Source organism: Papio anubis, chromosome 18 (genome assembly GCF_008728515.1).
Source record: "Papio anubis isolate 15944 chromosome 18, Panubis1.0, whole genome shotgun sequence".
Taxonomy (NCBI): Eukaryota; Metazoa; Chordata; class Mammalia; order Primates; family Cercopithecidae; genus Papio; species Papio anubis.
Window position 1 is genome coordinate 28,059,684 of NC_044993.1, and position 16,225 is coordinate 28,075,908.

A 16,225-nucleotide genomic window follows, 5' to 3' on the forward strand; every position below is an offset into this window, starting at 1 on the left:
CTAGTAGTTCTTATTTATTTCTTTTCATTTTTTGATATTCATCTCCATAGTCAATTTGGACTTTAAGAGAACTCTTACAGATTAAAGAATTGGCTCATCATTTATATGTATTTATTTTTGTATCTAATGTGAATCATTTATCAACTCATTTACTGCAAAGCAATCCTTGTGAAGTAGACATTTTCTCCTATTTATAGATGAACATCTGAGATTAAGAGATGGCAAAAACCACAATTAGCTTTGCACCAACCTGAGAGTTTCAATGTTATTCCCCCAGGTTAGATTCCACTGAAGACTCTCTGGCTTCTCAGGTTGTTTTTATTCTATTTTATGTGGTGCCACTCAGAAGGATGCTGCGAGTCACAGGAAAACAAAGTGGCTTGAGGGTCTGCTTCTGAGGTTTCCACCCCAAATCATGATGCCTGAGAAATTACATGATACAGATACCTTGAATTCTGAAATTTAAGCCATTACCCTAGAGTTGATATTTTTAACCCACTCTTTTTTTTTTAAGTATTTTCTGTGACTTGGCTTAAGGAAAGGGCCTATATCAGAGTTTTATAATGAAGTGTTGTCCTTTATTGATGCTACAGTTTTATCACACAGTGAAATGAGCAGGAAGAGAGGGGAGTAATTAAAATGGTGGAGTGTATGGTGGCAGCTGTGAGGACCAGAAAAAAGCAGACTGAATCTTTGCAGCTAGAGATGGGGTTGGCATAGCTGTGGCATGGGGGTGGGGAGGAGGGTGATTGGGACAGCATTTGCTGAGAGCATTCCAAAAATGGCATCCTTTCTGATTTTGTGATTAATCTTATAACTAAGATTAAAGACTTATAGAGTACTCAATATGAATACAAAAATCAACCTAATAAACCTTTGACTCTTCAATGATCAGTTCAGGACAGAGATTTTGGTTAGAAAAGTTGATGGAAAAAAAATACTGGTACCAGAAATGCAGAGATTGGTTCCTATTTATTCTCCCTTCCCAACTTCATCTTCCATCACTTAACCCAAATTCCTCTATTTTCCTGCTTCCACTAACATTAAGACCCAGATGAACTTCTTTAAGGACAGAGAAATAGAGTGAAAGAAAAACTACCTTGGACCTTAGAAAAAGTCAGGGAATCATCAATAGAAATCTTACTGTCTTTTCCTTATAAATAATGCTAACACTAAAGCTTTCAAAATACATGTTTATTGAGCTTTTGTTTTAGTGTCAGACCTGTAATAAGTATTTTATAAGCATTACCTCATTTAAAGTTCATAAATCATGTTATAATCCCCATTTTACAGATGAGGGATCAGTAATAACAAGATTAAATCACGTATATGCTAGTAATGAGACTAAGATGAGAACTCAGGCTAACAGACTGAGGACCCATGTTTTTTTGTGAGGAGCCTATGAGTGTGTGAATGGCCTATGGACTAAGACTCTCCTGGCAGCCTAAAGAAACACACAGAAATCCAGGTCATGTCTTCAAGCAGCAGAGCAGAGTTTGTGAGAAAATGAAGGTGGATTTAAAGTTTATCCATAGGCCTATAAAGAACTTGGGAGATGGAAGCTTTTATTCTTTGGCTTTCAGGGAAGGTCTAAATTCTTATCATCTTATTCAGTAAATCATCTTTACTTGGACATTGTATTTTAATATTAGATGTCTAAGATATGTTCAAATCAGTATATTCCAAAACAAGAAAAATAATCACTTGTTATACTCTGTTTTATAGTCCATTTGGGCTTCTATACAATATGCAAAATATAAAATAGACTGGATGGCTTATAAACCATATAGAAAATAATTTCTTCTGTTGGTGGGAATATGAATTAGTTCAACCATTGTGGAAGGCAGTGTGGTGATTCCTCAGTTACCTAGAGACAGAAATAGCATTTGACCCAGCCATTCCATTACTGGGTATATACCCAAAAGAATATAAATCATTCTGTTATAAAGACACATGCGTGCATAGGTTAATTGCAGCACTATTCACAATACCAAAGAGATGGAATCAACTGAAATGCCCATCAACAATAGACTGGATAAGGAAAATGTGGCACACATCTACCATGGAATACTATGCAGCCATAAAAAAGAATGAGATCATGTCCTTTGCAGAGACATGGATGGAGCTGGAGGCCATTATCCTTAGCAAACTAATTCAGGAACATAAATCCAAATACCACATGTTCTCACTTATAACAGGGAACTAAATGATGAGACATATGGACACATAAAGGGGAACACTGGGGCTGGCTAGAGGGCAGAGGGAGGGAAGAGGGAGAGGATCAGAAAAAATAACCAATGGATACTAGGCTTAAGACCTGGGTGATGAAATAATCTGTACAATAAACCCCCATGACACACGTTTACCTATGTAACAAACCTGCACATCCTGCACATGTAACTCTGAACTTAAAATAAAGTTAAAACAAAGAAATGAATTAATCGAAATTCTGAAGGTTGGGAAGTCCAAGATTAGCATGCCAGTGTGATCGGATTCTGGTAAGGGCCCGCTTCTGGGTTGCAGACAATCAACTTCTCACTGTGTCCTCACAGTGGAGGAAGGGGGCTTGCTAGATCCCTGGGGTCTTTTTTATAAGGAAACTAATTTCATTTGTGAGGGCTTCACATCCTAATCACCTCCTGAAAGGCCCACCTTCTAACGCGATCACCTTGGGAGTTAGGATTCAACATACGTATTTTGGGAAGCACACAAACATTCAAATAATAGAATGTTGTGTCTCAGTTTGGAGTTCAGAAAATTGAGTACATGTGTAGGCATTCAAGGATGTCACCATGATACAAATGATATGAGAGCCCTTCACACTGTGTCACAGTGTCAGCACACACATGTTGGTGAAGTGTGCCACACCTATCATCTCATGTGATCTTCACAGCAATCTTGTTAGCCAGGGACTATTACTATCCCCATTTTATGCATGAATAAGATAAGCCCTTTATGTGGTTGGTATATACATGGACTTCACAATGACTCAGATGTGAGTATTCATTCTGGTTCCGCTGTTTTAACAGTTGTGTTACCTAAAATGTCCTAGTCTCTTAAGAGTTTTATTTTTCTGTTATTCATTATATAAGAAACCAAGAAAAGAAGGGTGGGAGAAGGAAAAGGAATCTAGCACTGTGCTTGGTACAAATTTGGTGTTTCATGCATGCTTGTTGACCAAAACGTTGAGTCAGAATTTTTGTGCTGTTTAGTCATTCTTGGGAGCTGTTATCATAAAGTCTACTAGGCAATAAAATGTGTGAAATTTCTATAGAAGCAGTAGGAGTTTTCCAAAATAGTTGAGGTAGACTTTAAAGTGAATTTTAAACCAAGTCATTTATTTCCCATCAAGTTCCTTCTATTGTGTAATCTGGTAATATTATGACATTCCTACCTCTGATCTCACTAAAGGGCTGTATTTATAGACTATTTTATAAATTCCTGTGACTCACCCCATAAAGTCTGTCATGAGCTGGAACTTTAAAAAATGAGAAAAATATCTCTGCCTTTGTTAGAGTTATAGGAGTTAAATAACACACTTCTTTTTTTTTAAGTTTTCTGCCATTTATAAATTGCTAAGGAAGGGGCATTCTTTGCTACCTTCTAAATAGGGAAGTTTATTAATACATCATTTCATGAGAGATGAAGATGATGACGATGATGATGAGCCTGTTTTTAGTACATACTAAGTGCCAGAGATTGATTTAAGCTTTGTTTTTAGTCTTCACAACTGTTTCTGGGATATAAATAATTCTTATTTCACCAGCAAATAAATTGAGGCTCAGTGAATTTACTAATTATCCCAGAAACAGCAATACATAAGTAATAGAGATATAATTTGCTCCAAATCTGAGTTCTGCATGACACATATCTGAATAAGGGATTAACAAACAGCAACATTTTTTTTTTATGCCAACTTCCAAATACCCCGTTGTTGCTCCCATTGCTTCCTTGGGGCTAGAAATTCTAGGCAATTACTGGACAGCAACCAAATAGCCATGGAATGTGTTTCTGATTTGGGATTCATGAGTATCAGTGATTAGACTGATTCTTGTTTACTGTGGCCTCTGGGAAATTGGTTGACGCATGGATGTGTGAAATATCGGCAGTGAGATAATAAAATTACTAGAACCAGAAATGCCTGCAAAGTTTATTTATGAATATAATGCAGAAAGTGATAATTAATCCTCTGGACATTTTTTAGCTCTTTTAAGAGTCAGAGTGTACATGATATCTGAAGCAAAACACATGTCTGTTTAGTTATTTTACAGTTAAACTTGGAATATCATTGGTTGAATCAACCATCATTATTCCCCAGGAAAACGGCTTTTGGTCTTCTTTCCATAATACAACACATTTAAACACTTTGCAGTAAACACATCCTCATGTTCAGGATTTTGTTGAAAGCACTGTTAATTCACCTGTCTCTCAGTTCTTAAATTCTCTCTGAATTTCTCCAGTATCCTGGGGATTGGGGATGGGAGTGATTTGTAGATGCCTAGTGTATAGGTACAAGTCAGTGTCTTAGTTTTTATTTGTAGTTAAGTCATTACTAAATGGGCAGTTATTATGTCATTTTATAATAATTTTTTTCAAATGATTTCTCAATACACAATTGTCAATAAAATTAAATCATTTTAACTATTATTCCATATCTTTTAATTATGCTTTTCTTTGGTGGGCAGGATTTAACAAGAAGGTCTTTTTACAATGGCCTTTGAATCTAGTATAAATGATATGCATACCTTCTCTAGTGAAAAAGAAATAGCTAAAAGGAGAAGGAAAAATCCATTCATATATCTATCTATACCTATCCAACTATCTAACTAGTAACTTGCTGTATAGGTTATTTATCTAGCCATCTTTATAGGTAGGTATAGATATAAATTGGTAGATGCATATTCATATACATACATATAAAATGTTTTCAATGAACTCTACTAAAATGTTAACTGCAAAATTATAGTTGGAGGATTATGGAAAATTTACTTTTTTATTTTCTTATAATGGCATAGTCTTATTTTTTGTCATATAATAAGTATCTATAAAGAACATGTATAAGAAATATGCTCAGTGTTAACTGGCATGGACCATGCTTCAAATTTGAGTTTAATGAGTATCAATGAATAGAGAGATTTCATGTGCACTTCCTAAGCCATTCACTTAATCATGAAGGCCTTCTTCAGTCTTTCTTCCTGAAATGCAATTGCATACATCTTTCTTTGGGCCTCCATCCTATCCTGTTTTAGTGCATCACTGCTTATTTATGGGCCAATCTTTCTAAGTCTGCCTTGTAGTCTTTAAAACGTAAAGATTATTGGGTCCAGCATTCCATAGCCAGGAAACTAATCTTGGTGTATAAAAAAGGTATTAATAAATGTCATGAGAAAATAATTTCTTTTCTTTGTCTTGATACTACCCTGATACTTAGTGGTCCTGAGAAGCAGTTTGCTCTAGACACCACACATCTCACGTATTTTCTTATCTGAACGAGTTTGCTTGATAAAAGAACTACTAATATGTCCATTTGAAATTCTTAATTTAGTAGACTGTAGTGTTTAAATATGTTAAAATATAGATTCTAACTTTTAAAAAACATTAACTATAGAATAAACAACTATTTAAAAACAACCATGGAATCAACAACTATCCAATTTCTATGGACTGAGATTAATAGAAAACCTAAATACACACTTAAAATGAAAACAAAACAAAACAAAACAAACAACCACCGCCACCAACAAAATGAAATCCCATAAATTCAGTACAGTCAAATGAAAGTTTAACAAAATACTTATTTTATTTGAATGGACATACGTAACATGTTGCCTAGTGCCATCCTGCTTTGGGCTTGAATTCATTGTTTTATATGATATTTCGTGGCAACTGCTAATTATCATAAGCTGTCCAATAAATGTGATGGATTGTCCAATTAACTCTTCATCAGCATCCATTTTTGAAGATGCTATCTATTGAAACTGATGGCAGTTTATGACCTACATGTTGCATATGTAGCTAATTGCTCCTTGGACAATAATTATTAAGTTTCTTGTGCCTCATTCAGTCATTTTGTTTTATACATTATGATGCCACTGAGTTTCCCAATTCATTTGACTTCACAACTATGGCTCTCCAAGGATTACTAAAGGTCTGCTGTGGAATGTATGGATCATATAAACATTGAAGTAGATTACAGATGTGTCTGTTTTGTAGGTTTTCCATCGACCGGCACACTGACCTGGAGAGGCAGTTCAACATTAACGCAGACGATGGGAAGATAACGCTGGCAACACCACTTGACAGAGAATTAAGTGTATGGCACAACATAACAATCATTGCTACTGAGATTAGTAAGTGCCTGGGTTTGTTCATTTCTTCCTTGTGTGACTGAGTTCAATTTATGCCTATTAATAATGTGATAAGCAGCCCCTGTTTCTGTTAGATACCTTGCCATTGGAACTTAGTTTATTGTTCCCAAGGAGCCTTTGAATGTATCATCTCAACACAAAATAACTTACACCGTGGTGAATTACTGAAATGTTTCAGGATATGTGAGAAGGAAACATTCTTATATCCGTTATTCAGCCATTAAAAACACTGTTTTGCATTTTAAAGTAAAAGGAAAAGATTTAGTATAAAACAGTGGATAGCTGGGCACGGTGGCTCACGCCTGTAATCCCAGCACTTTGGGAGGCCGAGGCAGGTGGATCATGAGGTCAGGAGTTCGAGACCTTCCTGGCTAACACGGTGAAACCCCTTCTCTACTAAAAATACAGAAAAATTAAGTCAGCGTGGTGGCGGGTGCCTGTAGTCCCAGCTACTCGGGAGGTTTAGGCAGGAGAATGGCATGAACCAGGGAAGCGGAGCTTGAAGTGAGCCGAGATTGCACCACTGCACTCCAGCCTGGGCGACAGAGCAAGACTCTGTCTCAGAAAAATAAAAAAAAAAAGTATGTGAAAAAAGTCAAGAACTGTACATTATAATTTAAATAAATGGACACACATATACATATAGTATAGTACATACAGTATAGAAACAATTACATATTTAAATCATACATATGCACACATACATGTGGAAAATATAGACGGAAGCTTTATCAATATTATTTTGGGTAGGAGAGATTATAGATAATATTTTGTTTTGTTTTTTACAATCTAATGTATTTTACACAGTAATCATGGAATGTTTAAAATTATACCAATATAAATTCAATGTAATCTTTTTCATAAATTTTGTGAAAACATTTGAGTTATTTTATTATAGGGGAGGAGAGTCTAGGGTTGTTAAAATAACATGTTAATCTTTTTATTTTATTTTTTTTTCTTCTTTGCACTTGATAAAACTATGATGGAGTCTCTAAACAATAGCTATATGGTGAAATTTGGTGCCACACTGTCTTTGAGAGCTTACATCTACTTTATCAACTTTCGTCACACAAAAATATGGAAAAGGGACGTGATGTTCATTTTACTTCCTAGCAAAATACATGTTTCTTATCATCCGAATATCTTCTTTTTATAAAGGACTGGATGAGTCCTTCGAAGTTGTACACAAATTCAGAGACAATAAATTCCAAGAGAGTTGGGGTAAAAGGAATTTGAAAAAGAAAATAAAAATCAATGTTAAGAAAGATTCATGGGCACACATACCATATAGAGAAATATAGATGATAATTATAGGAAATGTGCCCTAAAATCCACTCTACTCTCTGGCAGCTAATGTGAAAACAGGGGAAATATTTCTGTGAAAAATGATTAATTTATTTGTATTAAAAAAAGAGTAATCCGTGTGTTCAGGAGACAAACTTTTTTTTTTTTTTCTGGTTTTGTGATGTGAGGAAAATGTCCTCTACCAAGCCTTATAAAAAGAACTCTTGTGTGAAACAGTGAAAATTCAAGAGCGAAGAATGTTTGTTTCTTATAGCAGCCTTGAGTGCAGTCAGAGAACACGAAGTCAAGTTGATATGTAGTTTCCACGCTACCAAACTCTGGCTCTGGATAGAGACAGAGCTTTGGAAACTTTGGTGTTTTTCCTGCCTTAGGAGTAGTATTTTCTTCCCTAGTGTCTTAACCTGATGGTAGTTTCCCCTTGTAGCATGAAGAGAAGAAGCAAATAAAGCATGCCATCTGGTGATTTTGGTTTATTAGAAGTGTCAACCTCATTTAGAAAGATGTAGACATAATTTTTTAATAATTTACCATGTTGAAGCCTGATTATCACCTTAAGCTTCTCAGAAAAGCTGTATCTATTTATATGATTTAAGGCTTTATAAAAAACTCAAAAAAACAGTCTTCTTTAATGTGTATAGTCAGTAACTACTTTTAAAGAATTTTCTCGTATACTGAAAACACAATCTAGTAGAGTTAAACTTAATTGATGTTACCTTTTTTTTTTCTTTTTTATTTATTTATTCATTTATTTAATTTCATTTATTTTTAATTTGTTTTATTATTATTATCACTAAGGATTGTAAGATTTTATGTGCCAGGTTGTTGCTCATATGCATTTTCGTGGTCTCACTACTTCATCATCGTTCCCATCGGTGCTACCACAATTAATCCCTCCTCGCGATGGAAGCCCGATTGTGTGATGTTTCCCCTTCTGGAACCAGTAGATGCCGTTCAGTTCCCACCTATGAGTTGCGGGCATGAGTTGTTTGTTTCCTGCTGGCACGACGTTCCGGATTTTAACGCTAAGAATGATGGTTTCCAAGCTAAAATGCGCTGAGGACTTGAAACAGGCGTTTCGGTACGTTTTCCAGTCAGATATGGCGTGGTTGGGGTTTGATTTTACAGAATCTTTAAAGCGGCGGGTGGTGCGCGAAAGCCGTGGTAGTAATCTTTAAACAACAGCATAATTTATAATCCCAGGAACGACAATAGAACCGTGGGATGTTGGATACGGTACATCTAGTTCCTGGATCAGCAGGGAACCGTGCTGTTTTCCATATTGGTTTGGGCGGTTTTCGCAAACGTGCGCTGCTCACGTCATATGGCTTTCGGTAACCGACGGCGGGTAAAGTGTTTCTTCGACGGTGAGATGGTATGGTGCTGCCGGTTTGCATTTCTCCGCAGGTATTTGCGGTGACTTTTCATATATCTGGCTATGCCTGAATCTATCTTCTTACGAAATCTCTGTTCGTCATCGCGCCGCGTTGAGTTGTTTGTTTTGTACGGGTACGTTTGGGGTTTGCTGGTTCTCCTGGATCGCCGCTAATCCAGATGGTGACCGAAAATTGCCATTCTGCCGGGATTGCACCCTCAATTCCTCTGATAGGTAGTTTCTTTGCTGTACGAAGCTCTTTAGTTTAATAGGATCCATTTGTCAATTTTGCTTTGCTGCCGTTGCTTTTTAGTGTTTTAGACATAAGTCTTTACTTATGCCCTATGTCACAGATGGTACTACCGGTTTTAATCAGGATTTTTTATGGTATTGATTGTTTGGTCTCTGATGCATCTTGGTGTTTTGTTATAGAGGTAGGGAAAAAGGATCCCGGTTTCTGGCTTTCTGCCAATTTTCATTTTGACCCAGCCCAGGGGTCACTGCCATTTCTTCAGTTTTCTCCGGGTTTATCAAGATCAAGATGGCTGTAGATGTGGTATTTGTTTCACAGGGGATATTCTGTTCATTGGTCTATATCTCTGTTTGGTACCAATTACCACCATGCTGTTTTTAAAGTTACTACATGGCGCGACGTTGAAGTCAGGTGGCGTGATACCTCCAGCTTTGTTCTTTTGACTTACAGAAGTTGTGTAAGATCGCGAAGATGCTTTGGTTCAGGGCTTTAAAGCAGTTTTTCCAATTCTGTAGAAGAACTCATTGGTAAGCAGTAGGGATGGCATTGAATCTATAAATTACCTTGGGCGTGGCGTAAACACGATATTGATTCTTCCTATCCGCAGGCATGGTATGTTCTTCCATTTGTTTGTGTCCTCTTTTGTTTCACTGAGCAGTGGTTTGTAAGTTCTCCTTGGAGGTCCTTTACATCCCTTGTAGGATTTAAGTTCTAGGTAATTTGATTCTCTTTGAAGCAGTGTGAATGGAAGTTCATTCTTAGTTGGCTCTGTGTTTGTGCATTTGGAACGTAGGTAGCATGATTTTGCACATTAATTTTGTATCCTGAAGACTTTGCTGAAGTTGTTTATCAGCTTAAGGAATTTTGGGCGGCTGGTGTTGGGGTTTCAGGCCACAGAACAAACATCGGCATCTGCAAACCGAGGACAGCAATTTTGACTTCTTCTTGCTCCCCGCTGGGATACCACGATTTCTTTCTCTTGCCCTAATTGCCTAGCCAGAACTTCCAACACTATGTTGAATAGAAGTGGTGAGATATATTGTACCAGTTTTCGAGGTACTTCGGTTTTGAAACTCAGTATGAGAAACGGCGGCTGGAACGTCATAAATAGCTCTTATTATTTTAGAATGCGTTCCATCAGTACCTGTGGCAGATTTTATTGAAAGCGTTTTAGCATGAAGGGCTGTTGAATTTTGTCAAAAGCCTTTCTGCATCTATTAGAAGAGATAATCATGTGGTTCTTATCTTTGGTTCTGTTTGCATATGCTGGGTGCTGTTTGTGATTCACAGAATGTTGAACCAGCCTTGCATCCCACAGGATGACCGCTTCAATCATGGTGGATGGCGTGTGTTGTTGAATCCGGTTTGCCAGTATTTTGTGAGGATTTTTGCATCGATGTTCATGGGGGACATGGTTAGAGTCTCTTTTGACCAATGTCTCTACCGAGGGACTTTGACATGGGATGATGACATTATATACAAGAGAATGAGTTAGGGAGGATTCCCTCTTTTTTCTATTAATATTGATTGGAAGGAATAGTTTTAGAAGGAATGGTACCAACTCCTGCATGCCTCACAGGTAGAATTCAGCTGTGAGATATCTGGTCCTGGACATAGTTTGGTAGGCTATTAATTTATTGCCTCAATTTCCAGAGCACCTACTGGTGGTCTATTCAGGAGTTCATGGTTTAGTCTTGGGAGTTGCGGTATGGAAGTATCCAAAATTTCTTCCCTAGGTTTCCAGTTTATTTCGCGTGAGAGGTGTTTATTCTCTGATGGTAGTTTGTATTTCTGTGGGGTGGGTGGTGATGTCCCTTTATCTGAACTTTTAATTCGTCGATTTGATTCTTCTCTCTTTTCTTCTTCTTGTCAGATCTTGCCTGAGTGGTCACCAATCAATTTTGTTGATCTTTCAAAACCGCTCCTGGATTCATTGCAGTTTTTTTGGGTTTTGTGTCTCTATCTCCTTCAGTTTCTGCTCTGATCTGTAGTTATTTCTTTTACTTGTCCTACTAGCGGATGGCTGTACTTCTCTAGTTCTTTTAATTCTTGTTCACATTAGGGGCAATTTTTGATCTTTCCTGCACTTCAGCCAGGCATTACAGTGCTACTCTAAATTTCCACTCTGCTTTAAATGTCTTAATGTTAGAGTTTATAAGTATGTTGTATCTTTGTTCTCATTGGTTTCAAAAGAACATCTTTTATTTCTGTTCGTTTATAGTGCCCGTGGTATTTCAGGGGCAGGTTGTTTCAGTTTCACACATGGTTGGCTTGGTTTGATTGAGTTTCTTGATCCTGAGTTCTAGTTTGATTGCACTGTGGTCTGAGGGAACCAGTTTGGCCCACTTGTTTCATTTCTTGTACATTTTGCTTTGAGGTGCTTTACTTCCAATTATATGAATTCAATTTTGGAGTAGAATACGATGTGGTGCTTCGAGAAGAATGTATGGCTACAGCTGATTTGGGGTGGAGAAGTTCTATATAGATGTCTATGGAGGTCTGCTTGCTGCAAGATGATTCCAATTCCTGGATATCCTTATTTAACCTTCTGTCTTGTTGAATATACAGTGTTTGACAGTGGAGTGTTAAGTGCCTCCCATTATTATTGTATAGAGTCCTAAGGAGGAGTCTCTTTTGTAGAACCTCCTAAGGACGCTTTGTGAATCTGGGGTGCTCTGTATTGGGTGCATATATATTTAGGATAGTTAGCTCTTCCTGTTGAATTGATCCCTTTACCATTATGTAATGGCCTTCTTTACAATACTCTTTTGATCTTTGATGGTTTAGAAGTCTGTTTTATCAGAGACTAGTATTGCAACCCCGCTTTTTTTGTTCTCCGACATGGTAAATCTTCCTCCATCCCTTTATTTTGAGCCTATATATATGTATGTCTCTCGTGTGAGATGGGTCTCCCTGAATACAGCAGACTGATGGGTCTTGACTCTTTATCCGTTTCAGGTCTGGTAATACTTTTTCATTGGAGCATTTAGTCCATTTACATTTGAGTTAAAGTTGTTATGTGTGAACTTGATTGCGCATTATGATATTAACTGGATTTGGCTTTAACAGATTAGTTGATGCAGTTTCTTCCCACCGGCTCGATGGTGCTTTACATTTTGGCATGTTTTTGCAATGGCTGGTGCAGGTTTGTTTCCTTTTCCATGTTGCGGGTCGCTTCCTTCAGGGTCTCGCCTGTAAGGCAGGCCTGAGTGGTGACGAATCTAAGCATTGCCTTGCTTATCTGTAAAAGCATTTTATTTCTCGCTGCGCTTGCCAGAGCTTGGTTTGTGGATTGCCAAAATTCTGGGTTTAAAGTTTAAACACTTTAAAAGAATGTTGAATATTATTTACTCTTACAGCTTGTAAGAAGTTTCTGCCGAGAGATCTGCACTGTAGAGTCTGATAGGAGGCTTGCCATTTTGGGGTACAACCGACCTTTCTCCTGGCTGCCTTAAGATTTTCCTTCATTTCAACTTTGGTAGATCACAGCAGTTATGTGTCTTGAGTTGCTCTTCCTGGGAGTATCTTTGTGGCGTTCTCTGTATTTCCTGGATTTGAATATTGTTGTACATGCCACTGGGTTGGGGAGATTCTCCTGGATGATATCCTGAAGGTGTTTTCCAACTTGGTTCCATTTTCCCCGCTTTCCAGGCACCCCAATCCCAGGCGTGATTTGAGACGCTTTTTACTATAATCCCCAGCATACTTCTTGCAGGCTTTGCATTCATTTTCTTTTCTTTCTTCTTTTTCTTTTGGTTTCTCTTCTAAACTTCATTTCATTCATTTTGATCCTCAATGCAGCCTGATACTCTTTCTTCCAGTTGATCAAGTCGGTTACTGGAAGCTTGTATGTACATTTATCCACGTATTTCTAAATTGTCATGGTTTTCACATCTTTAGTTTATGACCTTCTGCATTGACACGTCTGGCGGTCAGTTCTTTTCCACACTTTTTTTCAGATTTTTTTTTGTTTCTTTCGCGGCTGGAGTGCGTAAAGAATTCCTCCCCTTTATCTGAAATTTGATGGACTAGAGCTGTAGCCACCATATCATCCTCGTCAAAGAGTCATTCTCCGTCCTTTGATCCGTTTGCGGCGGGTGACGCCTTTGCCGGGGATACGCTCTTATTTTTGAATTTGCCGGCTGCCCTGCCACATGTGGGTTTCTGCCTCTGGTCTTTGATGGAAGTGGTGATGTACTGATGGGGTTTGGTGTAAAGGTGTCCTTCCTGTTTGATGTAGTTTTCCAGCTAACAGTCAGGACCTCAGCCTATGGAATCTGTTGGAGATTGCTTGAGTCCACTCCAGACCCTGTTTGCCTGGGGCCTTCGGCAGCTTAGAGGCTGCAGAAGATAGAATATTTACCCCTGAACAGCGAGTGTACCTGTCTGACTCTTACTTTGGGAGAAGCTTCCCCTCTGGGGTGTGCACCCTGTAGGGGTGTGAGGGAGACATGGGGCTGCCCCTAGATGGGGGATCTCCCAGTTAGGCCTACTCTCAGGGGTCAAGGGACCCGCCCAGGCAAGGCAGTCTGTCCTTCAAGCTCTCAACCTCGATGTTTGGGAGATCCACTGCTGCCTCTCTTCAAAGCTGTCCAGACAGAGTGCGTTTGCGTCTGGGGGGTACTCTGCTGCTTTTTTTGTTGTTGTTGTTGTTGTTGTTGTTTGTTGTTGTGTAGTAGCACATCCCCCAGGGTGGAGTCACAGAGACAGGCGGGACTTTCCTTTGGGCGCAGGCTGTGGGCTCCCACCCAGTTGGAGCTTCCCAGCGAGCTTGTTTCGCAGAAGCCTCAGCAATGGCGGGCCTCCCAGCTTTCCACAGCTGCTGCCTTGCCGGTGATCACAGACTGCTGTACTTCCCCAGCGTAGGGGAGGCTCCGATGGTACGATAGGACCCTCCCGGCAGGTGTGGGATATGATCTCCTGAGGTGTGCCTGTTAGCTTAAAGCGCAATATTGGGGTGGGAGTTGAGATTTTCAGGGTGTGTCTCCCAGTTCCCCTAGCTGGAAAGATTCCCTTCCCCCTTAGCTTCGGTGAGGTACAGCACCTTTAGCTCGCTGGTGAGGGCTGCAGCAGCTGACCAGCACCGATCGTCCATTACAGTGAGATGAACCCAGTACCTCAGTTGAGAGGCACAGAAATCACCGGTCTTCTGTGTCGCTCGCGCTGGGAGTTGGAGACTGGAGCTGTTCCTATTCGGCCATCTTGCTCCGCCCTGATGTTACCTTTGAGATAGATCTCTCTTTCTGTTGCGCAGGCACCATCATAGCTCACTCCACCCTCTATCTCCTGGGCTCAAGTGATCCTCCTGCTTTAGACTCCCCAGTGTCTAGGTCTACAGGCACAAGCCACCATGCCTGGCTAATTATTGTTTTTTCTTTTTGGAGAAACAGGGTCTCAGTATGTTGCCCAGGCTAGTCTCGAGCACCTCACCTCAACTGATCCTCCTGCTGGGATTATAAACATGATCCACACACAAGGCCTATGCCACCTTTTAAAAATGAGATAGATCCCTTTACTTAAATATCCATCAAGGTTTATCAGTTATCAGCAAAATGTGCTCAAAGCAATGAATACACAGAGCATTTGCTTAAGAAACATTTCAGGACAATCCAGAAACAAAGTACTCATTTTTGAGAAATCCTAGACAAGAAAGACAGATAGCAAAACAGCTGCTCCAGGGCATTGAACTGTTAGCTGCAGGGTGACAAGGCTACCAAGCTAAGTCGGGGAAGATGTTCATTTGCTCATTCATTCAATAATTATTTATTAAGTCTTTACTATTGCTAAGCACTCATCTAGTGACTGAGGATATAGCAGGGAGTAAAGTAGGCATAAATCCTGCTCCTCTTGGAGTTTTCTTTCTGGTGGCACCTGGGACTACCTGCATATCAAAGGGTAAATTGGAACCTGCTGATAGATGCATAAAGAAAGGCACAGAGGTAAGAAAGAAGATGATGAATGTTGAGAGTTCAAGCAATTCCACATTGATGCTGTGAAAATAAATGCAGCTACTGACCTCCTTCAATGAGGATATGATATTAAAAATTACTTCAAAATACCTATGAAAAAATCAAGACTTTTTGTATATTAGTAAAATTACTAGTTAAGATTTTTAAGCGGTATTAATATTATTATTATAAACACAGTATAACCAAATAACTGAAAATATAAAACGTAGATGAGATAAAATTTTCTGAATGTTTTTAGAGAAGTGATTCAATCATGTCTCAGATTCAGGTTTACAGTTGGCTCCATATGGAGAACGAACACAGTGTACCTGTGCTCGTATGCTGAGCCTCAGCTTGCTCAGGAACCACAGAGAATTTAAAATATGTGCCCAAACATACATTGATTCCGTTCAAATCGGTGTTGTTGGGAGTTGTCTCACTTTTTCTTTTTTCTTTTTGTCAGAGATTGAAAACTAAACAAACCACACAGGTGCATTTTGGCCAAGAAACAAGCTTAATTCATGTTAAACATCTTAAGAAATGTTAGACTCTAAGCTTAAAAATCTGTCTGAATTTTTGCAGATTTCTTTCTTAGAACAAACAAGGGTGAGAATACAAAAGAGAGCTTTAAATTTTAGCTGTGAACTACTAGCTGGGGTGGCATAAATTTGAAAACTTTAAGTGTACAATTAAGCCACCTTTGTTCTTGATCACAAAGGGAAGTAGAAATCATAAGATCACAGAGAAATTTTAAAAATGGAAATTACTATGAACATAGCTTAGAAACTTGTTTTGACTTGGTTTGATTATTTAGCCCATCATATGATGTTTATCTTCCAAAGCCACACACCATGTCTTGGGGGAAAAAAAATATTAAAGGGAGATTTATAGAATTCATCTGAGAGGAATATTTAAAACCATTCAGAATAACAGAACCCCATAGGGGGAGGTTCTAATAATGATAAAGAAATAGTCATTC

At 38.6% G+C, this 16,225-nt stretch overlaps 1 protein-coding gene across 3 annotated transcripts in view; it reads left to right on the forward strand.

Moving 5' to 3' along the window:
* CDH8 (cadherin 8) overlaps nucleotides 1-16,225 on the forward strand; it is a 410,980-nt gene that overhangs the window by 233,430 nt on the left and 161,325 nt on the right. For all 3 annotated transcript variants that reach the window (XM_031658175.1, XM_031658177.1, XM_031658176.1), the window contains exon 8: nucleotides 6,214-6,350. In XM_031658175.1, the coding sequence (XP_031514035.1) occupies nucleotides 6,214-6,350 (137 nt within the window). The remainder of the gene's footprint in view (nucleotides 1-6,213; nucleotides 6,351-16,225) is intronic.